The sequence below is a fragment of the Balaenoptera ricei genome, chromosome 10 (genome assembly GCF_028023285.1).
Source record: "Balaenoptera ricei isolate mBalRic1 chromosome 10, mBalRic1.hap2, whole genome shotgun sequence".
In the NCBI taxonomy this organism is placed as follows: Eukaryota; Metazoa; Chordata; class Mammalia; order Artiodactyla; family Balaenopteridae; genus Balaenoptera; species Balaenoptera ricei.
Window position 1 is genome coordinate 37,065,403 of NC_082648.1, and position 25,344 is coordinate 37,090,746.

Below are 25,344 nucleotides of genomic sequence, written 5' to 3' on the forward strand. Positions count from 1 at the left end.
AAATAGGATTGTTTCCTTAATTCCTCTTTCTGATCTTTTGTTGTTAGTGCATAGGAATGCAAGAGATTTCTGTGCATTAATTTTGTATCCTGCTACTTTATCAAATTCATTGATTAGCTCTAGTAGTTTTCTGGTAGCATCTTTATGATTTTCTATGTATAGTATCATGTTCTCTGCAAACAGTGACAGTTTTACTTCTTCTTTTCCAAATTATATTCCTTTTATTTTTTTTCCTTCTCTGACTGCCTTCCAAAACTATTTTGAATAAGAGTGGCGAGACTGGACATCCTTGTCTTGTCTGTTCCTGATCTTAGAGGAAATGCTTTCAGTTTTTCACCATTAAGAATGATGTTTGCTGTGGGTTTGTCATATATGGCCTTTATTGTGTTGAGGTAGGTTCCCCCTATGCCCACTCTCTGGAGAGTTTTGATCATAAATTGGTGTGGAATTTTGTCAAAAGCTCTTTCTGCATCTGTTGAGATGATCATGTGGTGTTTGTTCTTCAAGTTGTTAATATGGTGAACCACATTGATTGATTTGCATATATTGAATAATCCTTGCATCCCTGGGATAAATCCCACTTGATCATGGTTTATGATGCTTTTAATGTGTTGTTGGATTCTGTATGCTAGTATTTTGTTGAGGATTTTTGTGTATACGTTCATCAGTGATACTGGTCTGTAATTTTCTTTTTCTGTGACATCTTTGTCTGGTTTTGGTATCAGGGTGATGGTGACCTCGTAGAATGAGTTTGGGAGTATTCCTCCCTCTGCAATTTTTTTGGAAGTGTTTGAGAACGATAGGTGTTAGCTCTTCTCTAAACGTTTGATAGAATTTGCCTATGAAGCCATCTGGTCCTGGACTTTTGTTTGTTGGAAGGTTTTTAATTACAGTTTCAATTTCATTACTTGTGATTTGTCTGTTTATATTTTATATTTTTTCCTGGTTCAGTCTTGGAAAGTTGTACCTTTCCAAGAATTTGTCCGTTTCTTCCAGGTTGTCCATTTTATTGGCATATAGTTTCTTGTAGCAGTCTCTTATGATACTTTGTATTTCTGCAGTGTCCATTGTAACTTCTCTTTTTCACTTCTAATTTTATTGACTTGAGTCCTCTCCCTCTGTTTCTTGATGAGACTGGCTAAAAGTTTATCAATTTTGTTTATCTTCTCAAAGAACCAGTCTTTAGTTTTATTGCTCTTTGCTATTGTTTTCTTTGTTTCTAGTTCATTTATTTATGCTCTGATCCTTATGATTTCTTTCCTTCTACTCACTTTGGGTTTTGTTTGTTCTTCTTTCTCTAGTTCCTTTACATGTAAGGTTAGATTGTTTCTTTGAGATTTTTCTTGTTTCTTGAGGTAGGATTGTATTGCTATAAACTTCCCTCTTTTTCGGGTTTTCATTGTCAGTTGTCTCTAGGTGTTTTTTGATTTTCTCTTTGATTTCTTCAGTGATCTCTTGGTTATTTAGAAATATATTGTTTAACCTCCATGTGTTTGTGTTTTTTACTTTTTTTCCCCTGTAATTTATTTCTAATCTCATAGTGTTGTGGTCAGAAAAGATGCTTGATATGATTTAAATTTTCTTAAATTTACCAAGGCTTGATTTGTGACCCAAGATGTGACCGATCCTGGAAAATGTTGTGAGCTATCCTGGAGAACATTCTGTGTACACTTGAGAAGAAAGTATAATCTGCTGTTTTCAGATGGAATGTCCTATAAATATCAATTAAATCTATTGGTCTATTGTGTCATTTAAAGCTTGTGTTTCCTTATTAATTTTCTGTCTGGATGATCCGTCCATTGGTGTGAGGTGTTAAAGTCCCCCACTCTTATTGTGTTACTGTCGATTTCCCCTTTCATGGCTGTTAACATTTGCCTTATGTATTGAGGTGCTCCTATGTTGGGCGCATAAATATTTACAATTGTTATATCTTCTTCTTGGATTGATCCCTTGATCATTATGTAGTGTCCTTCCTTTTCTCTTGTAACAGTCTTTATTTTAAAGTCTATTTCATCTGATACGAGTTTTGCTACTCCAGCTTTCTTTTGGTTTCCATTTGCATGAAATATCTTTTTCCATCTCCTCACTTTCAGTCTGTATGTGTCCCTAGGTCTGAAGTGGGTCTCTTGTAGACAGCATACATACAGGTCTTGTTTTTGGACCCATTCAGCCAGTCTATGTCTTTTGGTTGGAACATTTAATCCATTTACATTTAAGGTAATTATCGATATGTATGTTCCTATTACCATTTTCTTAATTGTTTTGGGTTTGTTTTTGTGGATATTTTTCTTCTCCTGTGTTTCCAGCCTAGAGAAGTTCCTTTAGTATTTGTTGTAAAGCTGGTTTGGCGGTGCTGAATTCTCTTAGCTTTTGCTTGTCTGTAAAGCTTTTGATTTCTCTGTTGAATCTGAATGAGATCCTTCCTGGGTAGAATAACCTTGGTTGTAGTTTTTTCCCTTTCATCACTTTAAATATATCCTGCCACTCCCTTCTGGACTGCTGAGTTTCTGCTGAGAAATCAGCTGATAACCTAATGGGGATTCCCTTCTATGTTATTTGTTGCTTTTCCCTGGCTGCTTTTAATAATTTTTGTCTGAATTTAATTTTTGTTGGTTTGATTAATATCTGTCTTGGTGTGCTTCTCCTAAGGTTTATCCTGTATGGGATTCTCTGCGGTCCTTGGACTTGGGTGGATATTTCCTTTCCCATGTTAGGGAAGTTAGGGAAGTTTTCAACTATGATCTCTTCAGAAATTTTCTCAAACCCTTTCTCTTTCTCTTCTTCTTCTGGGACCCCTAAATTCGAATGTTGGTGCATTTCATGTTGTCCCAGAGGTCTCTGAGACTGTCCTCAATTCTTTTCATTCTTTTCTCTTTATCCTGCTCCTTGGCAGTTATTTTCACCATTGACTTTAAAGGACAAATGACAAATGTAATTTTGCAGTATACATTTGAAGGGTGATGAAATAAATTTTCTTTCTTTTTTCACATGGATAAAATAAATGTATTTTGCTATATAGCTCTTTCACTGTTTGTGCCAGCAAATTGGCGCACGAAGTTATAGATTGATATCTAGCCTCATTTAAAAGGATTGTTTTAAAACAGTAAGATTCAGTAGATACCATGCAGAGATTTTACAATATTTCACTTTTTTCATTATTAGCCAACTAACTTATATTCAAATTAAATAAATTTCCAGTGTGTGATTGCAGAAAGTCAAAGATGGGTTCTTTATTTTGATTTGATTATATCCTACCCTCTACTTTTTTATTCTAGGAGAGATATAAACATAATACAATGATATTCTATTCTAACTTTGTTAGAACATCATAATTAATTACATAGTCCACAATTTATCTGTGGTTTTCTTTTAGTTTTTCTTATATTGCGAATCCTTGTTTTTATCTTTATCCCTTTATTCTCTTCCTAGTTGGCCCTGGTGTCAGATGATCTAAATAAACTTTTTATATTAATTCATTCATTCATTGCTTCATTCATTTAAGTATTTTTGTATTCCTAAATCATACTATACACCAAACAAAAATTTTCAGCTGCCTAGATGAAAGAAATATTTTCTTTACACTTGATGAACTAAGTCTTGTGGTAGAAAGGGGCAATGTGAGACAGTCATTAGAAGACTTTGGGAAATTTGTTTAACATAGAAGTATATTCAAAGTGTTACAGTAACACCAGGGAAGGGGTGACTTATAGGAATAATAGCAGTCGATTTCTCAGTGGACAGGCTTAGTTAGTAATCTTAGGCCAGAAGAAGGGTATGGCATTCCAGACAATGGGAGCATTGGATGCAAACATGCTAAGGTACGTCATAGAATGGTGGGATAGTTGGTGAGATTGGTTTCATGGTGGGAAAGAGGACCTAAGAAAAGGAGACTGTGAGATGAAATATGAATCTGAAAAATAAGATAGCTTGGAGAGAGTGAAGGATCTTCTTAGCCATGCTTTGCTTTTTGGGAACCACTACATTATTTTGGAAATGTGAGCCCGTATGTCAGAGATCTAACATTTTTTTTTCATACCTATTATGAAATAGTTGTGCTAGAAGCTCTATAGTCTTTATTTCATGTAATCCTCAAGAAACCCTGTGAAGGGAAGTTATTTTTATCCCCATTCTACAGATAAGGGAATGGATGATTATCAAGTTAATCATTTGTCCCAGGTCATAAAGTGGGGAGGTGTTTTGCAAATCTAATACTTTCTGGTTCTAGGACTCTTGCTCTTCTAGTACACCATATTAATTCTCCAGAAGTTACCATAGTGGCGATAAAGAATCTATAGTGAAGTGAAGATAATCATAGGGAAATAGGAGATTAGATTAATTCATATTAGAGATGGTTATGAACAGAGTTAAGACATTGGTAGTGGTGATAACAGAAAAACAGCATACATTTGAGGCCCTTTCAGAAGTAACCTCAGTGGTTAACCAAATGTTGAGGGTAAAAGACAGGGAGGAATTGATGTTATAGTAAGGTTTCTGTATCTACTACAAACGAATTTCACTGAATGGGCTTAAGCAAGACAAAAATGAAAGGAAGAGTTGATGTGTGTATGTGTCAACAATCAGGATGGATTTGTCCAATGACAACTCCATCTATAGTCTTATATATATCTTCTTTATAGAAGTTAGAGGGAATGAATGACTAAAGTTGGGGAATTTGCCTTGGTATTTTATCTGTACGCATTTTTGGGTCCAGATGCAATTTTGATAACTCCAGCCTCCTTCTAACAATTGTCTGCGACATTTGTCACCTTCCAGTGGATCTTGCTCTGTAGCTTCATACCGTAGGTCTTGCCTGGAAGGTCCATACACATGTATTGAGCTCTATCAAAGTCTTTCAATAGTCAAGAACTAGCTATTTTGAGCAGAAATACTAAAATGTGGTTATTTGGATAACAGTTGAACAAGTGACTGGATTAAAGGCTATTAATCATTTCATTACAAGTGAAAAGATTGAGAAAGGTTAATCCTAGGTTTAATTTCTGGCATTTTATAGTGACAGATTTTCACCTCAAGCCTTAAGAACATTTAGAGTTTTTGCTTGAGTTTCATTGTGTTTAATGCAGGTAAGTCAACTTCTTGTCCATGATTTACTTGTGTATGAAGCCCCCAATCTTGTTTATGTTGCCTGAACATGGCTGAGAGAGACAGCTGTGACATTATGAATCCAGCTGGCCACAGATGGGTCTTCAGTGAAGCATGAATCCATACTGGTTTGGTGATCTATGTTTACTGATTCAGGAGATTCAGCTCCTAAATCACCTGGCATTAACTGCATCTACTTACATATAAGTAGTAGACTGAAGTAAACTGGAGCCTCTGTTGCTAGTGCTCAAGACTCTCACCGGTAAGGCCAATTCATTATATTATCATTTCATCGACTATTTAGCCCATGTTAGAGTCTGTTTAGTTTATGGCCATTTAGCACATAGGTTTCACTAGGTACAGTAGGCTTAGTAGCTCATGTTTTCAGGTTGTTATGATAATTATGAACCTTTCCAAGATCCTGTTGACGTTTACACACATATGTTACGGATTTGACAGTTAAGCTTGAAATCTCAAGAAAAAAAAACTGAAGTTGTAGCTTGAAAAGAAATTCGTTTAGAATCTTTAAAGAAAATATCAACAATAAATACTTACCTGGAAGGCTGGTAAGACTGCAAGCTTTTCTAGGTCTAAGCATGGATAGCCAGCTAAAGCTCAAAGCAAAACAAACAAAAGATGTATGAATAGTTGAAATAATTAGCTAAAACTCTGAATGAAACTAAAACTTTAACGGTGCCCCCTAGCAAATAAAATTTAAACTGTTGTGTATATAAACTCCACAACTTCACATTTTCAGAGTCTAATATGACAGTCAAACTGACAAGAATTGCTGATATAAATATATACACACTCTGTCCTTTACAACCTGAGCAGGAAGTATTGTTAAATGTTAATGAATGTGCAAATCAGTGAAAGTTGAAAGTTTTTATGGCAGGTCTGCATATTTGTAATTCTTCTTTACATTTGTCCAAAACAGCAAAATTAAGAATAACTACTAAATGTTTTGGTACAATATATCTTAAAAAAAATTTTTTTTTATTTTATGTGGGACTGTAGTTGATTTACAATATTGTGTTAGTTTCAGGTGTACAGCAAAGTGATTCAGTTATACATATACATTTATCTCTTCCTTTTCAAATTCTTTTCCCAGTTAGGTTATTACAGATTTTTGAGCAGAGTTCCCTGTGCTATACGGTAGGTCCTTGTTGGTTATCTATTTTAAATATAGTAGTGTGTATATGTTAATCCCAAACTCCCAATTTATCCCTCCCCCCCACCTTTCCCCTTTGGTAACCATAAGTTTGTTTTCTATGTCTGTGAGTCTGTTTCTGTTTTGTAAATAAGTTCATTTGTATCAATTTTTTTAGATTCTGCATATAAGTGATGTCCTATTATATTTGTCTTTCTCTGACTTACTTAGCATGATTATCTCCAGGTCCATCCATGTTGCTGCAAATGGCATTATTTCATTCTCTTTAATGGTTGAGTAGAATTCCATTGTGTGTGTGTGTGTGTGTGTATATATATATATATATTATATATATATTATATATATATATATTATATATATATTATATATATAATATATATATAATATGTATATATATATATTTTATATATATATATATTATATATATATATATATATATATATATATATATATATATATATATACATCCTCATCCATTTAGGACATTTAAGTTGCTTCCATGTCTTGGCTATTGTAAATAGCACTGCAGTGAACATAGGGGTGCATGTATCCTTTCAAACCATGTTTTTCTCTGGATATATGCCCAGGAGTGGGATTGCTGCATTATATGGTAGCTCTATTTTTAGTTTTTTAAGGAACCTCCATACTGTTCTCCATAGTGGCTGTACCAATTTACATTCCCACCAACAGTGTAGGAGGGTTCCCTCTTCTCCACACCCCCCTCCAGCATTTATTATTTGTAGACTTCTTGATGATGGCCATTCTGACTGGTGTGAGGTGATACCTCATTGTAGTTTTGATTTGCATTTCTCTAATAATTAGCAATGTTGAGCATCTTTTCATGTACCTGTTGGTCATCTGTATGTCTTCTTTGGAGAAATGTCTAAAATAACTACTAAATTTTATATATCACTCTTCACTTTTAAATATATTAATTAATTCATAAATTCTCTGTGCCATCTCCTCTGCATTTTCATGGCCAGTACTCACCATGTGCCCACAGCCACAGAGGAGGGACATTCCCCTATTTTGTGCTGACATATCTTTCTAGATGAATACAGGACAGTTATTCTGTAATCAAGGAAATGCAAATGTAGTTGGAGAAGTGAAAACACAAAACAATTTAAAAACATATTTAATGGTTTTCTCTGTGGTAAATTCTTCATTATTCAATCTTATTTTATTGTTGTTTCTAGGGTTTAATATACATAGGTTTACCTATGTAATATATGAATAAATATGAATAACTTGGGTCACTTTGTTAATTCATACATTAAGCAGATGTTTATTGATCACATACTGTTTTCAAGCAGTGCTCTAGGTTCTGGGGAATTAACAGTGAAAAAAATAGCTAAAATAACTCCCAGTCCTCCTGGAGCTTATTATCTAGTTTTAGCTATTTTCTTCTCTCATGGTTTTCAGTGATGGGAACCTCTTTCTTAACATCCTAGTAATTTTTGAATGAATGATGGATTTTATACATAAAAATGTATAGAGGATCTAGATGATACTTTATTCTTCCTGAAAAGGTTCACTCTTTCCTCTGTTAAGTGGAAAGAATAGAAGCTGATCACTTTAATTCAGTCATGGAATGGACTGGGTAAGGACTGATTTACAGTTTCATCAAGGACCCATCCATCTCTGGTTTTCTCTAGCCTGCCAGACCCCTGTATATCTTGGGCCATTCTCTCTAGCAGGCTCTGAACTGTAATAGTTTCCTCAGCATGGCGAAGTTGCCAAACCTCTGCTATACTTTACAGAGGCTTTCTGCTTAGTCTCTCAGCATCCCCAGTGTTCAAGTTCATAATTTGGTAAATGTCTTGAAAGGACAACCAACTGTGTATCATGCTCTCTTCTGAGCCTCTCTTTTCTCACAAGAATCTTGGCTCCTTAAATTTCAAATGTTGCCCCTCTAACCCACTGAGACTGCCCTCTGCCCAGGAAAACCCCAGATCCTCCTCCTCTTGCCTTGCACACAGAATCAGTTAATGTCTCCAGAGAAAATATAGTATAGTTAACCTTTCCACAATTCTCTCCAATCTGGTATCTTGGTTTTTCTTGTCCTCATTGCTTCATCAGCTCTCAGATGCCTTTAAGCAGATTTTGGGAGTGACTTTTATATTTTGTTTAGATCTTTTAGTTGTTCTTGGCTGGATCATTGGTCTGTTGCATGCTTACCATCTCATCCCTATTTTTAGATACTGAAATAGAAGAATGATGCCTTCTCTTACACAAATCTATACAACCACAAAGAATGTAGCTGGAAATTTCTACCCTAGCCCAATGTATTCTAGAATTAATTGGCAGAGTGGACAGGTAAAGATGTATCATTGAACAAAATCTTCAAAATAGGTGTCATTGAAAAAGCTGGACAATTAACAGAGCTAATACTCCATAGTACACTGAGCTCACTGCCCAGGAACTGCTTAGATGGATGAACTCAGTATAAGTGGGAGTCCAAAACCTAATGGTAGCTCTGGGGAGTTGTAGCTTCTGGATGCGACTCTTGACTTCTTATTATGAATTATCTTCACAGGAAGTAATTCTTGATTGTCTGTCTTACTAAAATACTGGGGAACAGAGATATTCTTTGTGTTTTTTATATCTCTACTAACACTTGTAGGAAGAAGGTATAGCACAGTGGTTAAGTGCCTGGATTTGGGAGTCAATCAAATTTAGATTCAAATCTTGTCCATTTACCAGATGCTTGACCTTGAGAAAGTTGCAAAAACTCTCTAAAGCCTTAATTCCATACCTGTGAAACAGGAATAACAATACATTTCACTTTTCTGATATGAAAGTTGATGGAGACTCAGTTTTCAAAGTGCTAATAACAATCTCTAGAACATTGTTAGCATGCAATTTATGGTAGCTAAAAATTTTTTGGCTATTATGGAAGCACATGGAATTAGAGACCCAGAATTTTGAGATGAGACCTTAAGATATTTACGTAGTCCCTCCATAGACTTTAAGATATTTACATAGCCCCTCCAAAGAATGAAGCATGTGGAAAGAGTTGTTTTAAGAATTCATAAGTTTGTTTTTGTTGTTAAAAAACTATGTAACTATCTGTTTATATTATGGATAAAAAACTATATGAAATAACTTTGGGAAAAAATAACTGAATTGGAAATGGTTTAACTCTCAGTGACTTCAAAAATGTTCTTCTTCATAGTTTCAATAGATAACTAACAAACATATCATTCTCTACTGCATATTGTTTTAAAGTTAATACTCCAATATGAAATAAAAAGTTAAAAAATGAAGTTAATCTAAGAAGAGTCATGTTTAACTGGTACTCTAAGTTGTACAGGTATTATCATGTTTAAGAAAAGGAACAAAATTTAAAGGAAAAGAAACCTAGCAACTAACCCCAAATAAATTAAAAAAAAAATAAAGTAAAAGAAATCTGAGTGAAAAACTTAGAGTTAAAAATATAGAGAGAGACAAATTTGGTTCCTAGCTACCATTCATTTGTTATGTGGTATTGATTGAGCAGGTTAAGTGATCTCTTTGAGTCCCATTTTTCTCAGAGAAATTACAAGATGGTAAAAATGATACTTAGAATTTTCTTGACTATCAAACAAGAAAATGAAAATGCTTGATAAACAATAAGCATGGTCTTATTACTTGTATTTAATGATTGGGTGTACCTTTGAATCTCTCTTTGAGCTGTGAGGAATATGAATTGGTGTTACATAGCAAGCAAACAAGAATTCGCTATGCAAAAAGAGTGATAAAATGAAATCTTCTGGTTATTGCTACTTAAGTAATAATTTAAACCACGTATATTTGAGTCAATTTTTACATCACTTCACTGTGTGGAAAATTTTCTCTAATCTTGATATTCTTCTGAACATTATTCAGATATGATATTATACCTAAAGCTTATTCCCAGCACCTTTTCAATAGTTCTGACTCGACAGAACTGAAGGAAAGTGAGCTCTTCTCTTCCTTTCAAGTTACTCTAATTCAGGAATTGTTTTCTGCGCTCCTCATACTTGAGTGAGTGTGAAATGATGCCTTTGCTGAGTATTTCTGTTTGATTTTCCAAAAGCTATTGTCAGTCCTATAGCTCAAAAACAAAAGGCACATGGTAATTGGTATAGTCACAGTCAGTCTTCGAATCTAATTGGAACTGACCCAGACACCCGCAGAGCTCCTCCTATCCTTTCAGATTTGTAAGCATAAATGATGAGATGAAAGCAAGAAAGCTTGTGGAAAGGGGAAAAAGCCCTTTTGTGTGTTGCTGAACCAGAAAGCTTTGACTGTATGGCTCTCTGAGTCCGGACAATGTCTTGTGTGTTTGTTTCCACAGAGCATATATCATTACAGACTATATGGGCATCCGAAATGAAAGTTTCATGAAATTAGCTGCAGTAGGGACCTGGATGGGGGACTTTGTCACAGCTTGGATGGTAAGAAATTTTAACTTCACCCATTTCAAACGTCAGATGGAAGACATGTTCATAATGTTGGATACACATTACTTTTTTTTTTTTAAACAAATAACTTCATGAATTATTTTATTTCATGTTACATGTCAAATAACATTCCAAAGTAAAAAAAAGGATCTTGTTTTCATGGTTAGCATTATTACATTTGTGCAAAGCCCTCAAACATGAGAAAGTCTCATTTATTTCACAAAATTTGAACGTACAGTCATTTAGGTAACTGGTTTGTTAGATAATCCAAGTCCAGTTATCCCTGGTTTTTCAAGCAACAATTCACAGGAAATGCTGAGCTCTAACTGTTTGTGTGCCTGTCAGCCCAGCATCCTGATCTCCAGCCCCTTTTTGACACAGCCGTTCTCTTTGTTTTGTTATATCATTCCTCTGTCCTCCCAAGGATTAGAGATATAGTTTCATTTTCTCAACTAATGTGAATTGGATTTTATTGGATACACACTGCTTTTCATGGTTTAGAGCAAAATAGTTACCTCTGTTTCAAGGGGAACAAATTCATGAATATGGACAAATCTAGAGATTATATGCAATATCTGTTTACCTCAGGAAAAAACATCAATACAATTTTAATACTAATGACTGTCCACCAGGATATATTTATTTATAAAATGCATATATATGTGTATGTACAAAAACATATACATATGCACATATGTGTGACATACAAACATATACACATTCATAAAATTAGTGGAAAATTCTTTCCTGTGAAATTCTAAATAATTTTGTGACGATTGTCTGTTTGTTGTTTTTTGACATGTACACTTTTCAGGTAAGAAATGCTGTATGGCCTGTCTCAGAAGACCATATGAAACATCCTTTAAGGACTTTAAAAATAGTTTTCTACATTTGTTTTCCTCACTGAACCTACTAACTTACTGGTAACTAGGGAGTTCTGAGAGTTGTCTGTTTTAATCTCTTTTGTGCATTATCAGTCTTTATTACTATACGTCTTCAACAATTAGACAAACCATGTTTCATGCTGTGATCATCTGCCAGGAGAGTAACTTCTGTTTCTAACCATTGAGTTAATTAAAGACAATATGTAGCTTAAAGGCCTTAGGTCCTGTAAGTTTACAGGAGAGTCTCAGAGTGCAAAGAGTGTAACTCTCATAAAAAAGGAACACTTTAACCTTCATTGACACCATTCATAAGTGTAGTCAATCCTAATTAGCTTCATTCAAATTCATTCACTTGAAAATGAGAGGACTTATCAAAAGAAAGATGATGCCCAAATTAAGCACGACTTGGCAGGGACATGCAACTACAGATGTGTTCCTGATACTGCAGGGAGGTTCTCACAACAGTTACTGCCACTTCTATTGATAGCTTTGCTTCTTACCTAGAACAGGTGTTTTCAGGGCACAGGAAGCAGTTATATCTTAACTGCTACTACTGTCATCATCCTGGAAGAGTATCAAGTAACCATAAAAGAGTTTGTCTAGCCTGTTTTTGAGCTCTCTCCCACCTCTGTTCAATTTTAGAATGTTACCAGAACAAATTACCAGATGCATTCCATTTTGTTAACTTTAAAATCGAAATTTGAAGATGTTATTTATTTGTAATCATTAGAAATAGCAATGAGAATAAGCCAGATGTTAAGACCAGGCTGCCTCATCTATTTCCATTGGGAAAAACTATTTAAAAGGAAATATATGAACTTTAAGCTTGTAATTTCCTTACAATTTGAGGTAATGCCTTTTGGAAATTTCTGCATTAATTGTGGATTATGATTTTGACACCATTTTATGATGGCTCTACTTACTAAAATGGAAAAGAGAACTGGAACAGGAGTTCAGAAATTTGGATTGTCTGACTTGCCACCTACGGTTTGACCTTCCACAAATAGTGTACAATCCTTTGAGCCTTAGTCTGCACATTTCTTAAAAGGGGTCAATAGTTCCTACTGGTGCTACAGGTTTTTTTGTGACGAGTAAACGTGTGGTCCTAGAGCAGGACTTAAAATGCTGACATGTAAGGGAGGTATAAGTGCTTTATTGTTATTGTTCATGTTTTTGGACCCGCATCCTCTTGACTGGGCCCAGTTCCTTGAAGTAATGGCAAAGGCAGGTCATTGATCCAAACCTTAGTCTGCCCAGACTTCCTGTCTCTTCTGTGAAGCTCCAGGAGCATGAGAATCCCACCTTATCCCAGGCCTGGGGTTCAGAGCATCTGGAGTTTCCTTCCTATTGCGCATGCTAGAGCAGACAAAAGCAATAGAGTACATTGCTTCCTCACTTCTGCCTGTTACTGGTCCTGATCAAAGTCAGGGGAGAGCTAAGAGCTAAGAGCAAAACCTAAGAGCTGCTCTGGAGTTTTCAGGCTCAAGTCAGCCATTGGATACATAAATCATTTTCTTTCCCATGATGACATCATTATTTATTTGTAACCCAGTTCCACCCAACTTCTCCCCAGACTTTCCCACAAAACAGTGTTTCCTAGGCCATATATAGCTCTGCCCCTATTTATTGGTTATATTATTATTTTTTTTTAAATTAGGCTATTTTTCTTTTGAACCATAAGGTGGGGTCCAATGCCTAGGCAGTATTGAGAGGCAAATGCATAGTACAGCTTTGACCAAAGACCTTTAACCCTTAATCCTGGTTGGAGTTTTACCATGCACTCTTCTGCCCTACTCTTATGGTTTAGGGGAATACCAATAATTCCACAGTTCAGTCTGTAGTCTTTCTCTCTCTCCATCATCTGTCTGACCTTCAGAGTTTCTCCTAAGTTTACTACTTTAATGCCTTCTATTTCTATTAACTAACCTGATAACTTTTTACCTTTTCCTATACCATAGATTACTGCTCCAATCAATGCTTCCAATACCACAGAAGTAGGACTAGATTGAGGGTCAAGAAAACTATGTTATAGGTTTAACCCAGCAAACCTTCTGGGGTCTCTCATCTGTTCCTTTCTGAAAACTGAGGAAGAACCAAAATCCCTTTCTGCTTATGTGATCTGAAAAACTGACCTTTCCCCATTAGCCACAGGGGTAGAAATGGCAAAAGAAACAGTTCTCTCCTGATTTGAAAGTACAGTCACACAGGGAGGATTCCCAGAGCACATCATTTCTATTCCCATTTCTATTCACTGACTAGGCAATATGTTTCCATATAAATATTTATATGTCTACATATGTGTCATTGATAACATTTTGAAAAAAATAATAGTTTTCCTCATGAGGGGAGTCTAAGGAAGCTTTGACCTTCATTTCTCCATAGAATTCTCATCATGAAATGAATATCAATGATGGTTACCATTATGGAAAACCAACGGACTATTTACATTTCCAATAAAAGCGTGGCTTTCAATGCAGTTCAGAAATAGAGGCTTTTTCTTTGGTGGAAATAATTCAGAACTTTTCCTTGGTTTTAAAAGGCACATCAGGACTGATGTGCTCCACAGGCAAGGCTGATATCAACCAATCTGACAAAAATCTTTGACCCTCACACTACCGAGTGTCAAGCTCTGCTAGGTTCAGTTCCCTGGCAGTCCTGACTTTTCCGGGCTCTGTGGTATGCCTTGTACAGAAGGCTATAAGTATATGTCAGGGTTCAAGTTACTAATTTTTTTGTCAAATAGACTTTTTAAAAATTAGTATAAAAGAAATACATAAAATGACCAGTGATGTAATTCATCACTGAGCTGGCCCTTTATGTTAAAGAGTTGCAGAGACGAGCTCTATCACGAGGGCACGTGGAAAGCAAAAACGCTGGGTGTCTCATGCGACACCATTGCCATGTAGCCCCATGTTTGCCCATGCTCTGTGCCATTAAGCAAAGAGCCAATGAGGGTCGGCTGTTCCACAGCACATGTCTCCAGCTTGACCACCTTCCCCATTTGGAAGACAGAGGTCACGACCTCTGCTGAGGTCTAAGGTGGCAGGGGATCCTGAGGACATCATGATGGCCCTTGCTTCTGCCCCTTACTTAATACCAGAGGGAAAAATCACTTCCGGTATATGTATACCTAATTATCATCCCCTTTCTCCAGCTCCTGATTCCTCCCGCTCTGGTGGCTTTCTCTTACAGCAGTAAGTGGTACATGGCTCATGATGGTGACAGGGACATCAGACTCCAGGTTTGAAGTTCATGGTTGTGGGGAGGTGAAGGAGGTTACAAATAAAGTGAAGACAGTTCTGACGGTAAACACTAAAGTCATCATAAAACTTATACATACACCCTACATCATAAAACCACATACTGTGTTGTAACTCCCAGTAGTCATGGGACCTTGGTTGGCCTTGACATGTCATTCCCAGAATTGTGTGTGGGCCTTTGTGTATATATGCCACGACTGGCAAAGCTTCCACCATGGAGTCATGTCATACTCTCATAAAACAATTCACATTTTTGTCAATAGCCTTTGCCTTTATTTCAGGTTATTACAGTTTTTACTGAACCAAACCTGGGTCTGCTTGCCCGCGCACAGTAAAACCAATCTACTGACACCGGCTTGTGGTGAAGGAGAGTACAGCGTTTATTGCAGGGCGCCAAGCAAGGAGTCCAAACAGCTAGTATTTATAAGGCCCAAACTCCCCGAAGCTTTTCAGGGAAAAGTTTTTAAAGACAGGGTAAGGGAGGGGGATTATGGGGTGTGTGACCAGCTCATGGACAGTATTCTGATTTGTTGGTGGTGAGATAATCAGGAGTCAACATCATCAACCTTCTGGTTCCAACCCGTCTGGGGTCCACATGCTTGTGGGTGGAAGAGTTAAGAAGTGAACTCCTTCCACCTGGTAGGGGTTTCGGGATCTGCAAAGCAGCTCAAAGGACATGGCTCAGAATATTATCTACAGCCCTTGAGGAGGAACTAAAGGTCCTTGACTTTGTTTAATGGCTAAACTGATTATTTTGTCTTTTTGCCTGTTTTCCTTTCTTTCTGCATTTTCTTGCTTCTCTGATTAAATGTACTCTTTGGAACTCAGGGAAGCCTATGAGACTAAAGTCTTTTGACAAACAAGAGGCAGGTGGAGGACATAGTGGGGTTCTGTTCTTGGAAGGCCTCATAGGTTCCTGCTCGGTTACATAGTGATCATTTGTTTTTAAAATTATGCGTGATTTTAACAGGCTTTTTCTTCATCTTGAAATTGGAGATGTATTAGAACCAGACAAGCTCAGTCAACACCTTCATGTGGAAATGCATTTGGATTGATAAAACACAGCCTTTGTAGTTGTATTAGAACAATAGATAAACTTTTAAAATTTGCTTAGTTGTTTCTTTCTTTTGAAGCCCTAGTAAGAATATGATTTTAGAAAAAAATAAGTTTTTAAGAGTATACTTTACCCTTCTATTTAACTTATTTATTATTATTATTTTTAAAAATATTTATTTATTTATTTTCTGCTCTGCGTGTCAGTTGCGGCACGTGGAATCTTCATTGCCACGTGCAGCATCTTCGTTGCAGCATGGGGATCTTTAGTCACAGCATGCATGATTTAGTTACCTGACCAGGAATTGAACCTGGGCCCCCTGCATTGGGAGCACGGAGTCTTAACCACTGGACCACCAGGGAAGTCCCTTACCTCTCTGTTTTAATCCTTCCTGTTTTATGTGTAAATACTACATTATCCCTCTAAATATTTGAGTGAAAAATTTTGCCTTCCTATTTTTCACACATTTTTCATTTCTTCAGAGACATTTTTTTGATTCATATTTATGTTGCTAATATCTTTGCTTCAAAAGGTTGTGTTTATTTAATAGGCAAAGCTGAAAACTCTTTCTACCTTACTTGACTATAAACTTCTTGAGTGGAGTTACAATGTCAATTGTGTTCACAATTATATTCCTAGCACCCAACACAGTACCAGGCATAAAAAAATAAAAGGTGCTCAAGAAATATTTATTGAAAGAATAAATAGATATAAGAGTACATAAGCAGTAAGTTCTATTTCTTCTTTTCTCATTCAATTTTGTGACTTAGTGTTATAAAATGGGCATTCTAGAATATTGAAAATGTGGAGGGATGAGACCTGTACTGTTCCAGGTGCCTCGATATCAACTCCCTTCCTGCCTCCCCCCAATAAAGCTCTGCATTTGCTCTTGCTTAGCTTGTTTCCGTAACCAGGAGGACACGTGCTAGGAAACACCCTTGAATGGGCATACTAGATTGTATTTTAAATTTTTATTGAAATATAGTTGATTTACAATGTTTACAATGTTTACAATTACAATGTTTACAATGTTGTGTTAGTTTCAGGTGTACAGCAAAGTGATTCAGTTATATATATATATATATATATATATATATATATATATATATATATATATATATTCACACACATATATCCACTCTTTTTTAGATTCTTTCCCATATAGGCCATTACAGAGTACTGAGTAGAGTTCCCTGTGCTATACAGTAGGTCCTTATTAGTTATCTATTTTATATATAGTAGTGTGCATATGTCAATCCCAATCTCCCAATTTATTCCTCCCCCTGCCCCTTATGCCCTTGGTAACCACAAGTTTGTTTTCTAAATCTGTAACTCTATTTCTGTTTTGTAGATAAGTTCATTGGTACCCTTTTTTTAGATTCCACATATAAGTGATATCATGATATTTGTCTTTCTCTGTCTGACTGACTTAGTATGACATATATATTCTTTTTTAGATTCTTTTCCATTATAAGTTATTACAGGATATTGAATATAATTCCCTGTGCTATACAGTAGGGCCTTGTTGGTTATCTTTTTTATATATAGGAGTGTGTGTATGTTAATCCAAAACTCCTAATTTATCCCTCCCCATCCTTTCCTCTTTGGTAACCGTAAAAGTTTGTTTTCTATGTCTGTGAGTCTGTTTCTGTCTTGTAAATAAATTCATTTGTATCATTTTTGTTGATGCAATTCTCCTAAATGGTGATGTAACCTTTTGTACAATTTTGCATTCTTTGGCAAAATAAAGTTTGAGACTCTCAGATCCCCCCAGATGATTCCTTGAGTGGTCATTGTTGCTTTCAGGAACATAGTTCTGCTGCTGGGGGCAACAGAAGGAAACTAGGTTGAGATATATCCCTTTAGCCACTTAAGCAGAGAGCTTTTACTGTACTATGTAAGACAGAAAATTGGTTAAACTTCAGTGGACAGAGGCAGAGAGGATTAAAGAATGGTGTATACTTGAGAATAATTTATACTCCTGGGTTAGTATTTATTATTTACAAATCTAGAACAGAATAGAGAGAGGAACTATTTCTGCAGCATTCAAGAGTAAAGTATTCCTTCTAGCTTAAATATAGAAAATATGAAATACATTTTGTAATTATAAATACATACCTAAAATTTGGTGAGTTTTTCTATTGTCCCATGTTTATTTCACACTTACTAAGGAAGGAGTGTGATTATCTGTGCTATTTTCATTTCACCAAATTAGTAATAGTTTATTTAAAGTTTTCTGTTATACATGTCACCATTTTGTGGACTGTTCTGCACATGCTAAGTTTGTCAGTGAACAATAACCTGGAATATAACTGACATAATATCTAGCTTGTTATTCTGTCTGGAATTGAGTTTTTCAATTCATATTATGATCAATGCCAGTTTTCTAATTATTTCTTTTCCACTGATATTTCAAAATGACAGAATAAAGAGCATAATTGAATTGATTTAATATCTGAAATAAAGTAGCAATAATAGCTTTACTGAAGTTCATAATAAAAGAGCATTTAAACTGTGAAATATTGAATAGAAGGATCATAGTTAGCAAACCCATCGAACAAGTATATGACAAGTGGAAGGGGCAAATCAGATATTTAACCATTGGAGCTGGACCCAAGAGCCCAGCATTGCTTTGAGATGTTCTCTTTTGCTCTCTTTCTCTGCCTGTTCATTGAAGCTATTTTGTGGTTGCAGTCTACTTTCTGATTAGTTAACCCCATGTCTGGTAAATTTATGTTGCATTTCCCTATTTTATACAGTAAAGTTGGAAACTGGATCAAGCATTTAAATAAGTAATATACTATCTTTCTATAAAGATTCTCTCTTAAGTGAGATACCATAGAAAAAGAGCATGTCTCAGAGATTTGGGGGCACATGGTTTATTGAGGAAATGCTCTTCAGGGAAATCTGTAAGGAGAGGAGAGAAACAAGAGAGAGATGGGGAAGGAGGAGAGCAAAGGTGTAGTCATATGGTCTCAGGTCGTCTATCCTTGGCTTGACTCACTGGGCAGGTGTTATGTTCTTGGGGAGTGGCGTGTACCAGTAAGTGAAGGGGATCTGGGTGGGACACCAACATTGATTACCACATTGAGAAAATCCAAGGACATTAGATTGAGTGGCATCCATAATTGCCAGAAAACATTGTCAGTTCGTTTGATTATTTGATTGAAACAGAGAACGTAAGAGAGGAAATTTTTTACATTTCTTTTTTATGCATTAGAAAATTTGAGGGAACCAAATGTGGTCATTTTGCTTCTGCGTGTATAAATATTTTAATGTATCTATAAATATTTTAGCACTGTGTTTCATGTTCCTTCAAAATAATAAGTTCTTACTAAAAAATTAATAAGACAGGAGAGTCTAACCTCCTGTTTTCTGATAGCATCACAAATGGTGATCAGGAGTCTTTTAATTTTTAGGAATCTTAGAGTTTTAAAGTCCTAACAGAATATTATATGAAAAAAAGTGTTTCTGAGTAGAATAGATTATAGTATAGAATATAGATATTTAGGAATAGAAGCACAAATTCTGTCTCTGCTGTAACTCTCCTAAACTCAATCTCTATCAGAAATTCCATAGTATGTTATAGGTATATTGTATGTAATTTATATTCATTTATTAAAAATTTATGCAATATATTATTCTAAGTGTATGAAAGGCATCAGGGAAGTGTATTGGATTGAACTGCATTAAGATGTGAAAGACACTAAGCACATCTCTTATAGAAAGACATCCCTACTAGAGGCAGGAATGCTCACTTTTCATCTTTTCCATTCCCAGCTTAGTTTTAGCATTTTTCAATTCCATTACACTTTATTCTATTACTTGGTTTATACTTCCTCAAGGCAGGTTTCCTTTTTGTCCACACATTTGTTATGATTTTTCTAACAACATGATGTTCCACACCTTTTAAAACATCATTTATCAGTCATTTGCCTGAAGTTTAAATAAAAGCTGGGGGACATTGATATTTTTTCCCTCTGAAAGTCAATAATATAATGAAATGAGTACCAGTTGTTAATATTAGCTCAGAACCTCAAAAAAGGAGCTATGTGCTTTTTTTTGTAGTCATTTTAGAAGTAGTTAAATTATTCCCCTTATACATTTTTTTAATGTTTTATTTAGTGCCTATTCCTGTGGTCCAAGCACTATTTTATGTGTGTGTGTATTGTGTGTGTTGTGTGTGTTGTGTGTGGTGTGTGTGTGTGCTGTGTGTGTGTTGTGTGTGTGTGTGTAAAATTTTAATTAGTTTTCAGAGTTTTCAGTGCTTTCAACTACTATGCTATTTTACCAAGCTAAATAATTTTCTTGGGAATATTTAGTCATAGATATCAACAAGACATGGAATATAGCTGTAGAAGTTGGTTTGATACTTTTTTTCTGCCAGTGTGTCAATAAAATTTGTTGAATTTTGTCATTAGTTGGGAGAGGTGAGTTGCATATCTTTTTAGGTACTAAATGATAGTACATCACATCTTCGCCAAACTATTACTTTTAAATTTTAGAAAACTCAGATATTTTTTCCTGTTCCCTTTTGATAAATATAGGTGGTTGAAAGCCTCTTATTTCTGGGACTGGAAGAATGTAAAAAATAGCTTTATATAATCTTTTTAAGATAGATACTTCAATTCCTGGTTTTTTAAGTGCTAAGTGTTTTGTTTGTGTAAAATTGCTATCCTTTAGCAGTTGTTTGCCCCAAGAAAGATTTTTAAATTTACAGTGTATGTTGCATTTGTAGTTAAATGTTCTATAAACATCAAAATGAAATTTATAACATGAAGTGCTAGTACTTACGTTTTATTTTTGTTGCTTTATAAAAACTATTACATCATATTTCAAGAGACTGAAATATTTGAGTGAACAGAGGAATATTTTGATAATGAATGATCTATGTTTGGCATATATTCTTCTCTGTTCTTATATATCTGAAGGCTGATTTGGAAATAAAGAACTTCCGTTTGCCTTGACTGACAAAATACGCTAAGGTTTATCCCAGACCTGAGCTTGACTCCAGTATCCTTCACTAGTCTACCAAGTTGCTCAATGAAACATCTTATGTAGCTTTGTGAACATACTATTGCACAAGGAAAGGAGTAAATTGTGCATACAATACTAATGGAACTTATTAATTAAGTATAATATCAAATAAATGACCTTTGCCATTTCTGAAGATATCAAATAGAACAGATGATTAAGTTCACATCAGTAGTTTCTTTATTGCAACAGACCAGGGCTCACAGAAAGAAAGTTAGGACACCACATGTGCCAACTTAAAAATTCCAAATTGTTCTTGACTGCTAAGCAGAGAATATATTTGAGAAGTATTGCCTAAATGAGTCAAGTGCTTGAGATGAAACAGGAAACCTGGAGAGATGCCTTCTGTTTTCACTGAAAAGAATAACACCTCTCATAATGGTTTTAAAATATATCATGAAAGATACTGTGAACCTGTAGCTTTGGGAGAAAAATGAAAGCTAATAATTTTCAAGATCTGAGTACTTTTTCCCTCAACTTATCTTATAATTATCCTAATTTCTATTTGACATTTTCAATTTCAACTAGAGGTGACAGAATCAATGAAAGATTTTTGACAAATCCAAGTGCAGATTAAAAAAAAAAAGCAATGCATCTTATTTCACTTCAATAAAAAATTAGCAAAATGAATCAACTTTCTGTGTAACCATATGCTAGATATCTAAACTCATTTATTCATTAAATGAGTATTTATTTATATAGTGACCTTATATTTTACTCTACAACCTTATTATACAATACTTTTCAGTATTAAAGTGGATTAAGTATAATTAAAATTATAAAATTGTTGAAATATTTATTGACCAACAAATTGGATTTACTATATTGGTAGAGATATAAAATGTCTTTTCAAAGACCATTTAAAAATTCATTTTTTTTTCTAAAGTAAAAAAATAACATATACCCATGTGTAGTAAAGCAAATATATATTTTACAAGTCCTTTATTTTGATTATATGAACACAAATAAACAAGCAGAATAATTATTCTTGGCACCAGTTCATGTACTTTACTTTCCTAGTGCTAAAAGTCTCTATGGTAGTGTCATTGGTATCTTTCTGAAGTTGTTGACACCTCCAACTGACGATATAAATCAGAATATTTTTGAGAAAATATGTTCTCTAGTGTCAAAAGCCCTGTGAAACTCAGTGTATTCTACTAAATGGATGATTGTACAAATTTATTTTTAGAAGTATTTTAGCCCCAATATTTCTGCAGATATCATATTTTTGCTTCCATTCAAACTACGTTTTTTTCACAAATATTTTTACATGATACAACTCATCAAATAAGTTTTCTCTGTGTCATTTTAAAATATTTTACCAAATTTTGATGCTGCGAAGTTATAGACCTTTAGCAGCCCAAGACAATTCTGAGGGTCTCCTTCCCTTATTCATTAATCTATTCACTTAATAAATACACACTAAACACCTACAGGATAATAACAAATGAGTGATGGAGTAAACATTAGAATATATTAAATATGGTACAAATGGAGTTCTAATATCATTGCGTTTAACATTAATTTCCTCTTTTTAAAGGAGTCTCCTAAGTGCCTTGCCCTAGCCAGCCCTTCACAAGACTTGCTGGGTTAGCGAGTATTCAGGCTGTGTGGAAATTGTTGTCCTACACCAACTTTTGGTCTATTCAGATCTTCCCCACCTTCTTTGAGTATCCTCAGTCATCAATTTGTGGTGAGGTTTTAATGAGTGACGGTGGCTTTCCGTGTTAAACTTGCATAAATAATAAATGCTGGAGTTGCAAATTCCAATGCCCTGAGGGCCAGGCCACTCTAGTACACTGTGAGACATCTGGTATGAGATAAAACGGTGTGCAGTCGGGGGTAGCTGTGTTGAACCAGAGAGCATATTCTCACAAAGAGGCGACAAAAATTCAGTTTTGTGCAAAAATACCAGGAATGAGCTGTAGGCTATAATTTCAACACAGATTCTGCCCGATGTCCACCTGCTTCGTGCTCTCATTAAGCTGCAGACTGACACAGGACATGAACGTGGAGAGATGGGTGTGAGGAGTGAACTTTGGGCAGGTGCCACTTCGGAACATCTCAATCACACCTCTTAAACCTATCCATCCTCTAAGAGTTGGTTCTCCCTTTTTGGTTACGGCCACTGACATGCAGGGGAGACAAGAACTCCCTGTGCTCTAATCACAGCGGATGAGAACACCCTGGGTCCTTGTACCATTTAGTGCTCATCTCACCCAAACAGTGCAGGCTCAAGTGGGCAAAAAACATTTTCACAGTAACACTTTCTGAAGTGTTAATGAAATGCTTGTTATTGAGGTCAAGCTAGCCATTACCAGCATGGGTGCAGAGAGACCCAGAGCTCATGCCGAATTTGTTGACTGACTAGCTTTGGTTCATCATAGGAACATGGTGTGCAGGTGGATACCTAATGACTATGCATTGTGCAGTTCTTAAAGTGAATGCAACTGTCATTAAGGTTTCAACATTTTTAAAGCTCTGAAGCAGTTTCTAAGTAGGTACAATGAACCAAGCTCATTGTTTAGTTGGTAGCCCCAATCAATTTTTTTATCTGCATTCCATAAGGCAGTGGTTTGCAAATTTGTCTTTACATTGGAATCTCCTGGGGAGCTTCAAAGACCACTGATGCCTATGTCCCACTCCCAGGGATAGGGACTTAAATTATCTGGACTGTAAACTGGGTGTTGGAATTTTTAAAAGGTTTCCAGAGTTCTAATATGCAGACAAGTTTGGGGCCATTTCTCTTAGGTGATTCCAGGAAGTTTGGTGTGAGAATATTTTGACATATGCTATGCGGTCATAACCATCTGATATTAAGGCTGATGGGAAATCAAAGGAAGGAGTCTTGTGTTGCTGGGAGACTATACAACAGAGAAGCAGGCATGAAGGCAAAAAGGGTGAGAAGAGGGCTGGCCTCATCATTGAGTCTCAGCGCCCCAAAGGCACCTTGCCACAGGGCGATGTAAGTGCTCCGTAAATTTTCCCTCGCCTCCAGTGGTATGTCTAGAACTTGATTTGGGCTTCTTACAGAGCAACTTTGGCCTTGGCTTCCTTCTGATACTCACAGCAGACTCCCCTGAATATATACCAGCCTTGCTAAAAAGCTGACCAATATCATCTGCCTTGGCTTTGGCTCAAATTATTCAAGAAGTCTGCCTCTCTAGATAGCAGGACAGGCACCCCCCACCTCCTTCCAGCTCATAAGATGGAGAAGAATAGTCATGCCATCATTTTGCCTATTCTAATAGAGTATCATCTATGTAAACTTCCTTTCAATCCACCCCTACCAGCAAATGACCCACTCCCCCAATTCTCCATGTGCTTTAATTTGATTCTTTACTTCTCATTAAATGTTACTAAGTATTGGTGCCATTCACTCAGAGGGTGGGTTACTTTTAATAATTATTACTTAGAGAATATGGCTGTGAACTGCTGTGAGATAAAGATAAAGCATGTGGAATTATGACTGTTACTATTGTTAGTGTTACTTAATTTAAAAAAATTATAGTGTTTCATAAATGAGAACATCTTAAAATACAGTCTGCAATTTGCATTTTCTGAATGAAGACTTTTTGCTAATTTTAACATCTTTTTATTTTTACTATACTGTCCTTCCCACAGCTCAGCCAAACTGAACTAACATCAAGATTGTATAGTCACCATTTTACATGTTTTTTTAAAATGAGGTCAGCTTTAAGTAGATCACTCTAAATTATAAATATACATGATGTTACTGTTATGTCATTTGCCAGGATCTCCTCTGTTTATAGGAATTAATATATGAATTATATGGATTATGTTTAGTGATGAAAACTCCCAATGAAAAGTTTATATTCTTCAACAAATGCTTATATCTCAGCTATGCTTTCCAAAGGTTGACAAGAGAATCTTGAGTAAATAAATCATAGTTCCCATTTACTAAAATAAGTGATTAAAAAGTAGTATTGAAAAACGCTGAATTTTAAAATATAATTTTGACACAAAGTAGATAATTTAAACTTTTAACTGCCATGAAACTTTATCTCATAATTTTCTCTCCTGATGGGCTCTGAGTTCCAAATAGTATTGAAATTCCTCTACTAAGATTAGAGGCAAAAAAATAGGCTCATTTAAAAAGGTTTCTTGCCATTTATTTTTAGTCCTGTTTATTTTAGTAGGATCCAAGTTACAGGTTTTATTAAAATACTAATTTTATAGTCTCTAAAATGGATTACACGCAGAAAAATATGAAGGGAGGGGGTTTGGGCCAAATATGCCATTCAAGAAGCAAAATTGAGAAGCAGATGTGTAAAGATGACATTTTCCCAGTCAATGACAATTATCAAGAGCCTCTCATCTGATTTTCCTGCCGCGTTATGTTTCCACAACAGTTCATTGACTTGTCTCTAAAAGTAAAGCTTGGAGTCAATTAAGG

At 35.5% G+C, this 25,344-nt stretch overlaps 1 protein-coding gene across 12 annotated transcripts in view; it reads left to right on the top strand.

Annotated features, from left to right (window-relative positions):
• TMEM117 (transmembrane protein 117) overlaps positions 1 to 25,344 on the top strand; it is a 528,035-nt gene that overhangs the window by 276,932 nt on the left and 225,759 nt on the right. For 8 of the 12 annotated variants that reach the window (XM_059935704.1, XM_059935713.1, XM_059935714.1 and 5 more), the window contains one exon: positions 10,590 to 10,689. The exons of 2 other annotated variants lie outside the window; for them this stretch is intronic. In XM_059935704.1, coding sequence (XP_059791687.1) covers positions 10,590 to 10,689 — 100 coding nt within the window. Of the gene's footprint in view, positions 1 to 6,211; positions 6,256 to 10,589; positions 10,690 to 25,344 lie in introns of all 12 variants that reach the window. 2 more of the 12 variants (XM_059935706.1, XM_059935711.1) reach the window with 1 other exon arrangement.